The sequence below is a fragment of the Geotrypetes seraphini genome, chromosome 1 (assembly GCF_902459505.1).
Source record: "Geotrypetes seraphini chromosome 1, aGeoSer1.1, whole genome shotgun sequence".
Classification (NCBI taxonomy): Eukaryota; Metazoa; Chordata; class Amphibia; order Gymnophiona; family Dermophiidae; genus Geotrypetes; species Geotrypetes seraphini.
Window position 1 is genome coordinate 535,565,105 of NC_047084.1, and position 10,248 is coordinate 535,575,352.

General features: G+C 41.6%; 1 protein-coding gene across 1 annotated transcript in view; it reads right to left on the bottom strand.

The window, feature by feature from the left end:
* The window catches only part of KCNN2 (potassium calcium-activated channel subfamily N member 2), a 323,536-nt gene extending 315,846 nt beyond the window's left edge, over nt 1-7,690 (bottom strand). Inside the window, exons 1-2 of the mRNA XM_033929086.1 lie at nt 6,439-7,690; nt 5,764-5,859 (exon numbers count right to left, since the gene is read on the bottom strand). Coding sequence (XP_033784977.1) covers nt 5,764-5,859; nt 6,439-7,428 — 1,086 coding nt within the window. The 5' untranslated portion in view covers nt 7,429-7,690. The remainder of the gene's footprint in view (nt 1-5,763; nt 5,860-6,438) is intronic.
* Between the last annotated feature and the right edge of the window lie 2,558 nt (nt 7,691-10,248).

Genomic DNA, 10,248 nt, shown 5'->3' on the forward strand with positions numbered 1-10,248 from the left:
ACCCATAAGTTCATGGAGGCGATTCCTCCAATACCAGAATGAAGGTGGTTCAGAAGACAGCCAACAACACAAGATACATTTCTTCCTCAAAATAAAACATTTACTAAGAAATAATTTTTCATATGAAGCCTACATTATAAGCTTCTAAAATTGCGCTTAGCGGCGCTTAAGTCCTTCTCCAACCCAAAACACACCTACTTTGGAGTTAAGCGTCGCTTGGCACCTATATTTTGTAGCACTAATTGGCTCAGGCACGGACATGAAAGTCCCAGCAACCACGGTCCCTCACCCCTTGCCTAAGCCCCCCCACCCCCCCACACACACAAACATCCCTAACTTTGGAAGAAGATATGAGAAATGATTACTCTCTCCTTGCTCAGTAGCTCACCCTGTTCAAAGTGGCAGCACCCTACACCTGGCCAGTGCATCCTGGGATACGGGGCCTAAGTACCATATACAGAGTTTTTTCCCCTTATATGTGAGAATGCACCAGGCAGGGGTGGGGCACTGCCATTTTACAGAGGGTGGAGCCTAGAGGCAGGAGGGAGTAGGCATCCTACCTGCCTCCTTTCAAAGGTACATGGGATCATCAGGGCCGGAGCAGGAGCCAGTAGTAAAGGTGTCTAGAAGGTCAGGTTGGTGGTCCTGCTGGACAGCTCTTGTGGACATGCCCCAGGAATACCCAACCCTTTAATCTTTATGTTTATTAAAATTTGCTATGCTGCGTATTCCAACATAGTATCTAGGTAATGTACAACCAATGTTCAGCATTAACAGCGTTCATATAATTAGCATACTATTAGTGTTAAGCATCGGTCAGTAATTTAGAATAGCTGGAACAGCTGGTGTTTTCAGATGCAGCATTGGAGTTCTGTGCATCTCCCCTTCAGTGTTTCCTTGTCACCGGAATTGGTACTGGTCTTTTCACCAGTAATTTACAAGAAAAATGGTATAAACTGTTCTTTTTTTCTGCTGGTCACTTGTATTAAAAATTTATATTATGCAAAACCACACTTTGGTTTGCAGAATGTGACTTGCCTGGGACAGGGCTGAATTCCCACTGAAAGGGAAAGAGAATTCATGCACAACATACGAGTATGAGTGTAATGCCACGAAGCTAATTATTTTGCAAAACACAGCACGGCAATGACACAGCAAGGAATATATGCAGGGCGTGTATATTTTCTATGTTGTACAATGCCTTAGATGAATTTCTTCCATCAGTTAACAAAATGTAAGAAATAAATAAAAACAAACAAATTAAAGCCTGTTTCTATCAATCACCTACTATAAATATAACCACAGCGCTTTGTCCCTCGGAATCACTGATTGACTGGGATGACCTATAACAGCTGACATTGGAGCGCTACAAATGACTTCAATGCGGCAAAGGCAGTCTTCCACACACACTATGGCTCCAATATTGCAGGCTGACTTCCCCTGTTACTTCTGCTACAGTGGTATCATTTTGCAGCCCTGCCGTTTGAACTCCTCCAGAGAACCTTGTCAGTGAAGCTGGTAAACCATCCCCCTTCTCCCCATCAGATAGCTGATGTGGCAAAAAAAAAAAAAAGATGAATGGCTTCCCCTCACATGGGCCAGACTTCTGTTTTTGTAACAGCCTAGGAGTGTTAATCAGATCTGGATCCAAATAAGTTATCAAACACACAGGGATACTAATTTTTGTTAGTGATACTAACAAGACAAAGTGAAAAGTGTGTAGTAGGTTATATTCAAAGAAAGAGATGGAGCACACAACTAAGGAATGTCCATGCTTTAGTACTGTCATTGACAAATACATAGCTCTATGATCTCAGCCTGTGTCTGGACAACCACATAGAGTACACAGGCAAAATCCCTTCAAGACAGAATTTTAAACCCATCACCCCAGTCACTTAGAACTGATTCCTAAATGTTATGGTTTCTCAAAAGATATCCTGATTTCTGTTTGAGACTTGGATCCTGATTTTACCAAGCTTCCCCTGTCCCTCCACCTTCCCATAAACATAAAATTGGGATAAAATGCTTTTTTTAAAGCAGATCTTTATTTTACAGCTAAGGGATTCATTTACTGACAGTGCTATAGTTTTCTTAACAAAGAACTCAAGCACCACCCGCCGATAAAATCCCTCCTTCCCCCCTCCTCAGATTTCAGACATTTCCCTCTGCACATGAAGCTTTTTATTAGCGGCGCTCCTAGCTGCAATCCCCCGCCCCCCTCGGTGCTGAATTAGACATTGCACTCACAGGGGAAACCCCGGTATTCAGCAGCCTCCAGCTCACGTTACCTCTCCTTCTCCTCCTCCACCTTCAAAAAAAAAAAATGCCTCTCATTCGTTTCCTGAAAAATCAATAGGGAAGGAATAGAGGTTCCCTCTCCCCCTCCTCTGCCAGCGCACCCCTCCCCCACGCTGGCTTTCCCCAGCCCCCCCCCCTCCCCCAAACCAGCTTTTGTAGCCGGTGCCTCCCACGCACTGCAGCAAGGCGCATGCTCGACTGAAGGCTGTGGCAGGCGGCGATCACGAGCGGGGATAACCCGGGAAGCTCCACCGCAGCCACGCAGCTCATTAATGCGGGGCAACTCTCTGCCTATATTTAGCAGCGGGACTATTAACGAGACAGAGACCTTCACGAATCACAGGCGAGGATAAGGTAAAGCGCCAGCTGAGCGATAGAGCTGCTGCGGTACGTAAGAGAAAATCCAAAGGACTGGGGATTCCCCTTTTCATCCATCCAGTATGTGTGAATGACAATAATATCTCCCATTTAAGCCAAAAGGTGATTAAAAAAAACAAAATGTATACCAGTCATTTCATTGTATATAATGCGATAACTGCTTGTCGGTATTTCCCCCATATTAACTTCTAAAAAAAAAATATATAAACATTACACATATAAGATTCTTCTTTGCATAGGAAGAAAGAAACACTGTTGCCATTATTTCTGAACATGGGAAAGATAGCGCAGCTTATCAAACCTAAGGATGCGCTGTTAGGAAAGCATAAAATATATTTGCGTGCTTACAGATTTTTTTTTACATGAAAAACTTTAATAAGATGTGTATCGTAGATTTGAAATCGAATAAAACGGGACGGCTACAAAAGCGCATTTGTCAAGCAGAGGGTTTTAGGGAGGGCAGTGTTTCTAACAAGGGAAACATTCATTCGTGGCGAATGAATCTACTGTATTATACTTCCAGTCAGACTAGCTGTGGCTCGAAGGGAGCTATCCGCGGTGCTGAAATGTGCTCGCTCATAGTTTATGGAGAAATCATACTGCAGATGCTGTAGTAGGACTTGCATAGATAAAAAGGCAACCTATTCTCTAGTCTCAAAGCTTGGGCATACATAAAGTATGCGCTATCCCTTTCGGTAATAAAATACCGTGCTTCGCAGGGTAAAGTTTTAATAGAGCGCAGCCCACAGTTTAGTGGCCCACACAATAAACCAGTTTATCACTGGTGCCTGAACAATGCATATGATCTAATTTCCCTTCAAATGTGATATAGCAAAACTAGACAGCCAGGACAAAATTTGCAAGACCAAAAATATAAGTAACTTTCAAGATGTAATACGGTTATTTAAACCAAAAGTCTCCACTATTTAAATACCTCTACTCCCTAAGGACATTTCTTATTAGAGTAATGTAATTTAAAACCTAGTGCACTTTCTGAATTAAAACAATATTGCTTGTAGAATTCTTTCTTTAAAAGGGAGACAGATGAAAACCTCCCTGTTCCAATCAGCTCTTTTAGATATGGCAAATTTGAAACTTCCTTACAAATTGAAATATTTTAATGCTAATTATTTTTCTTGCCTTATGAAATCATTCCACTACTATCCTCAAGTTGTCTTCTTTTACATTTTTTTTTTTTTTTAGCATTCTGTATATCTCACAAAGGCTACATTATCTCTGCTATATAATGGAAAAATTAAAATCCACTATTCTCTTATGCTGATAAAAGGAAAAGGCACATCTCAAAAAGAAGAAAAACAAACCTAGGATTCGAAAAGGATGATTAGAAGTATATAGTCTTTTAGTTAAGTGAGCAAGTCTCCTGGAACTGCAGGTGACCAATTCTAAACTGTAGATTGTTATTATGCAAACTATCTTTTGTGAAACCGTAAGAAAATAAGGACTGGAGCATAGGTGGCATAAAATACATCTGCCAATGCTTGAGTTTATAAAAGATAACAGGGATCTTGTTACATAAGACACTTTTAAAAGCTAATGCACCTTAATTCACATCTTCACTGGAGTCCCGTTACAATTTGTCTCACCACACTGCCTACTTCCCTGCAATACACAAATTGCTTAGCTCTCTCTCTTTCTTTCTCTCTCTCTCTTGAACTAGCCATTTAGAAGCTTCCCTGCGGCTTCTTTGAAAGGAAAGCTGCTTCCTTATTTTCTAACTGCCCTAAGCTCCAAGCAGATGAAGCCATCAACTGATGGCAAATGTTTTAGGAAAGCAAAGGCATGATATTTGTATGCAAAGGGTAACAATTTCATCCAGGCTCCTTTTTTTTTAAATCAACATATGCAATGAAGTTTACACATTTTGTGAATCATTCTGGTGTAGTGTTTGGAAGCAAGGGCAATCAAAAAGTTCCAGTTGAATATTGAACTCTTCTGTAATAGGGTAAATCAGGGAACATTTAAGATGAGATTGCAAACCTCTCCTATTGTATTTTTAAAAAAAAAACAGTCAAAGGAGATCTGTTATCTCTAGACAACAAAAAATATTTATTATTCTGATTAAATTGAAGGACATTATTCATTAAAGGACAATCATTAATCAGAATATCCATGGATTAAATGTGCTTGCAAATGCATTTAAACACCCTCCAAAAAATATATATATATATATTTTTTTTTAACAGAACAATACATCACAATTAGCATATCAGAAGATTTCTAACGACTACACATCATCATGTCAATCTCAGACTTAAATAGCTTTGCAAGCTGGAGGATAAGGCATGTTTCTGTTCTTAAGCCATTTTGTAAAGAGTCTGTTTATTTAACCTTCAGTTTTGAACCTGATTAGGCAAGCTTTTACAACAGTGAATTACTAAGCAGTGCAACTGTACCCAAATATATGAGAAAAATTGCCATGCACTAAATTTTAGCTGCTTGAAAAAAAAAAGCTAATTCACCTTTATTAGATTTTACATCAAGTATCTAACTCATTGAGATATACTTGAATCTGATGTCCTTTATAAATCATTTAGCCATCTTTAACAAAAAAAAAAAAAGACAGCTCCAGCCATGTTTTATTTAGTTTTAGCCTGTAAATAAATGTAAGCCTTTCAACAGGAAACGGTATAAATATACTAGAACAGGACAGCATGGAATAAACATATACAGTCTATGATGGTTAATAAATAAGCAAAATAAATAATTAGGATCATCAAGTAAAGGTGTTCCACCATACAACATACGCTGTACCCCTTTCCTCTAACATTGATCTCTTTTGTCCTCCAACACAGTGTTTACAAATCTTAGTTTCCATTGGAGATTCTCACTTATCTGTAAAAAAAATACCCATGGGTTTAAAACTATCACAGCATGCAATTCTCTTCTCAGCCAATAAAAATAAACAACGTACAGCACTGCAATACCGAAGGTAACAGACAAATGTCTTACTTTCTCCAGAAACTATTAGCCTGTGCTCCTGTTTATTATAGCTTGTTTATTTTATCATGTTGTATTACATAATTTAATAGAATATGTGGAAACTTAAATTATAAAATAAAACATTACCTGAATTTCCCTTGCGTGGTATACAATAATAAGCCCAAGCAGAATAATCGTGGAGAGGCTAATAAGGCATTTTAGAGCTAAGGAATACAGCGACCCCTGCAACAGAGAAAATGTTTCAATTTCCACGAAACAATTACACTTTATAAAAGTTTACCATTGCTTTTGTCATTCTTCTCGACCAATCTATACTGTCTAGAGCGAAGTTACTTTATATTGTATATAGTGTCAGGGTTACACAATGCCCGGTCTAAGTCAAAACGTTGCTGCAGCTGTCACAACACTCAAGGGGTAAAAGCTGAAAATAAACTCCAAGATGCTACCAAGGCAACGGAGGAAATATCAGCTGTGCAGCTGCCCAAACAGAATAGACAATAAAAAGTTACTATTGTTTTACATTTCCCAATAGTTACTGGACATTAAAGAGCCAAAGGCGGTGCTTTTTGGGAATGCAGCTTTAAAAAAAAAACCTACAGACTAAGGAAACTCCTTTCCCCTTCTTGCAAGTTGCTCACGTTCTGGGTAGGGTATGATAAAAATCACACTCGGTTATGACTGATCTTTCTTACGCTTCCACGGCGCATTTGGAGCACCTACTCACACCTGGGTCTCTAGGCTTACCCGCATTACCAGGAGAAGGGGAAGGAATGGAGGAGGTGGCAGACTGCCCCCCGTTACCTTGTCATAGGCACCCCAAGAAAGTTCCGTCTCTATGACCATCACCACGATGCCGAACATGCCGAAGATGAGCGCGTAGTCGCTCAGGCGCTTCCGCTTCTCAAAGAGCGCTCTCCGGTGCCCCAGCTTGTAGCCGATGTTCTGGTTTTTCTTCTTGCTGGATTTGCCGCTGTTGCTCTGGCCCCCGCTGCCTCCCCCAGCCCCGGGGCCGTAGGGCGCTAGGCTGTTGGAGTTGTTGTGCTCCGGCTTGGAGACGACGATCTCGGGCGCGGCGGGGCAGCTGGGGACGGGCTGCAGCGGCTGCGACTCCGAGTCCAGCTCGTGGAGGTTCCTGCGGGACGAGCTCAGGTTGCTGAGCGGCCGCATGACCCCGCCGTTGTACCTGCAGCTGCTCATGGCTATTTCCGTGAAGGGGTTGCTCTCCCTGCGGGCGCCGCCGCCGCTGCCAGTGCTGCTGGGGCTTGCCTGCTGCCGGCTATGGCACTGGTGGTACTGGGGGAGTTGCTGCTGCTGCTGCTGCTGGTACTGGTACTGCTGCCTGGACGAACTGGCATGGCTGGAAGGCGTCAGCTCGCTCACGTTCAGCTGGCTGCCCGGCCGGGAGGAGCACGAGATCGGAGAAGAGTTGCTTCGGAAAGCTCCCGTCAAGGGCGAGGAGGTGCGAAGAAGGGGCAGGTTATCCCCCGCCGCGCCGTAGTAGGCGCAGCTGTTGCAATGGAGACACGGGCCGTCCTGCTCCTCGTCCGGGCTCTGGCAAAGCAGCTGCTGCGAGCGTGGCTGCGGCTGCTCTTGGAAAAAGCCGCGTTGGAAATGCAACGGCGTTTCCATGTCAGAGCTGTTAAAGCTGCAGGAAGACCAGGCAGCGCGCCCTGCGCCATGCGGTAGGCTAGGCGCGGGGAAGTCCTCCAGACGTGAGGCAGGGCCCATCTCGGCCCCCGTAGTATCCAGGCGGCGCGTTCGATTGGTCGGCCGCACCAAAACAATTGGCATGACGTCAGCGGGCGAGCTGAGGCGTGAACGGAGTGGGGGAGGAGCGAGAGGGCCTCGAGTCCCTGAGGGGATTCCGCCTCTGAGCCTGCGGAGCGCGGATGGGTCACCCTTCTTCTGTCCTGGCTCCACGGCAGGGGCATGCCAGACACCCGCCGCAGCAGCCCCCGGGAAGTCTTTCTTCTCGCTCTTTATCCCTTTTCGCTCCGAGAGTAGAATAAAATTCAGACCTACTGCAAAGATCAAATCAACGCTGCAACATTCTGAGAGTTTCTATCTTGCATTGGCGATGGGAGTTCGCAGGTTGGGCATCTTGTTGAAACAGTGGATTCTCTCCATCCATGTGCAGATCTGCTTTGTAAACATGTACAAACAACTGTATGAGCAAAAAAACATATCAAACACAATACATTCCTAGAATGGTTAAACATTCGTACGTAAAGTTTACAGATCAAAACACTTTTTTAGAAATGTCAACGCTTCCTCGCATAATTAAAATACATTCTATGGTTTTATTTGCTAAGTAACCTTTTTCCTGTTCTGCCATGCTGAATTCAGTTTTGTAGCTTTACATAATTAAAATATTCTCTTAAGGTTTGCTAAGAAATTCTATAGTTTTGGAAAACACACTCATTGATAATTGTGTATTGCAGATCTTTATTGCCTGAAATGGTTCTCTTTTTATGATGAAGAATAACACTTAAAGAAGTATCGGTTTATAGTGATTTTTGTTTGAAAGGAAAATTAGTTTTGATGACATGCAAGACATCTAAGGAACCGGAAAATCAATACGGTTTAGAATTCCTAGGCAATTTATAGGGATATAAGCTCAAGTGCAATTTAGTAAATGGAGTGAGAGTTTTTTTTTAACCTTAATGATTTATTTTATATATTTGCAAATTGTCATTTATATGAATCCATTTATATATGATCACTGTACTATTTGTTCTGGTTTTTCAGAAAGGATGGGTCCTTGGGTAAAGCGCAAGGCAGATTGTAGTTCAATCCATGATCAATGGTTTCAATGCTACTGCTGCCCCAGCGAACGGAGCCCTACAATTCTTATGGAGAGTTTTAGAATCTACTGATCTGGGTCTTGCTCTTCTGCGATGATCAAGTCACCCTTCTCTCCCCTTTTTTTTAAAGCGTGGATCATAGGATCAGCGTTTGTGAGACTTGCACGCTTATATTTACTCTTATATTTGCCCCAGAGAGTGGGGCAAAAGGATGCAGTTAAAGTTTGATTTCAAAAAGTGACTACAAATGAATTCTAGCACATGAAACTATAGCACCAGATCTGTATCGTTTTTAGTAGATTAAAAAAAAAAAAAAAGAAAGAATGCATATTTACAAAAGTTACAATGGTGGTGGTGGGGGGGAGTAAAATATGAAGACATGGGATTTGTAAGGTCTCCTATTCAAACCAGTTTCTATTCTGGGGACTTGCTTTTAATAGATCAGCAGAATGACCAACTGAAACAAGATAGCCCTCATTAAGTAATTGAATTTTATGTCCAAGATCCAGTTTCCTGAAATTCTACTCTGCATCACCACCAAAGCAGGTCATCAGCTATGTCTGCCCTTTTTTTTTTTTAAACAGGACTGCATATTAATAATTAATTTTAGTATTTTAGTGAATATGCAATACTCAGAGCAATTAAAAGTCTCCACCTCTCCCTTTTTTAATTTACCTAAGCAAAAAAAAATTGTTTCACCACTAGCTGTGTAGATTTTTTAGCTAATATTAGCTGAATATTAGTTTCTTTTCATTTTCTAGTACTCTGCCTTTGGTAATAAATTCCCCCCCCTCCCCCCGATCGGTATTTTGTAGTTGAAACGTAGGGTATAATTTTCATATAAAACACAATTATTGATTATGTGTACGTACCAGATTCTTGTTTTCAGTGATAAATTGGTCAGAATTATACACCCCAAATTAAATAATATTTTAGTAGAATTAGATATAGGGCTCCTTTTATGAAGGCGCATTAGGGCCTTAACGCGCAGAATAGTGTGCGCTATATTGCCATGCGCGCTAGCCGCTACCACCTCCTTTTGAGCAGGTGGTAGATTTTTCAGCTAGCATGCGCTAATCTGGTGTGTGCGCTAAAACGCTTAGCGCACCTTCGTAAAAGGAGCTCATATTGTTTACCTGAAGTATCTGTTTGTTTTCTTCCTATATAAACATGTCAAGTATCACCACCAAGTCACACCCTTCCTTTTCTAAATTGCACTGTTAACTTAGGGCTCCAAACTTGTCGGCAGGAATAGTGCTGAATTCCGAAATACTGTTACACTTTCTACTTTAATGCTTCATGGTAGTTTTATTACTAAATATCTGAAAGTTCACCTGACTACCACCGGAGGGCGTAGGAACCCATCGAATACACATTCAAACAGCACATGTCTTCAATGCACTTTTCCTTCTAAGTTCTTGTCATGATTTTCAGCATACAACACTCACCGCTCTTTATTGCTATTTTTTTCTCTTCTCCTATAAAACCCTATAAAAGAAGGAAAATTTGTTTAAGGCTTGATATATACCGTATATATATTAAAAAGCTGACCTACATTTAGGTGCCTGCTCAGCCAAACTTGACTCTCAGGTCTTTTTATGGCCTTAGCATGCAATTTTTACTGCAGCAGTACAATGGCCAGTTTTCCATTTTTTTGTATTAGTGGCCATGTATCAGCACACATTCATGAAAACAAATTACTGTAAGAGCACTTATCAACATTTAGGGCCCCTTTTACAAAGCCAAGGTAGCGATTCTCCTTCAGCAAATGCACCAAAGCCCTTAGGAATTGAATGGGCTTTGGTGC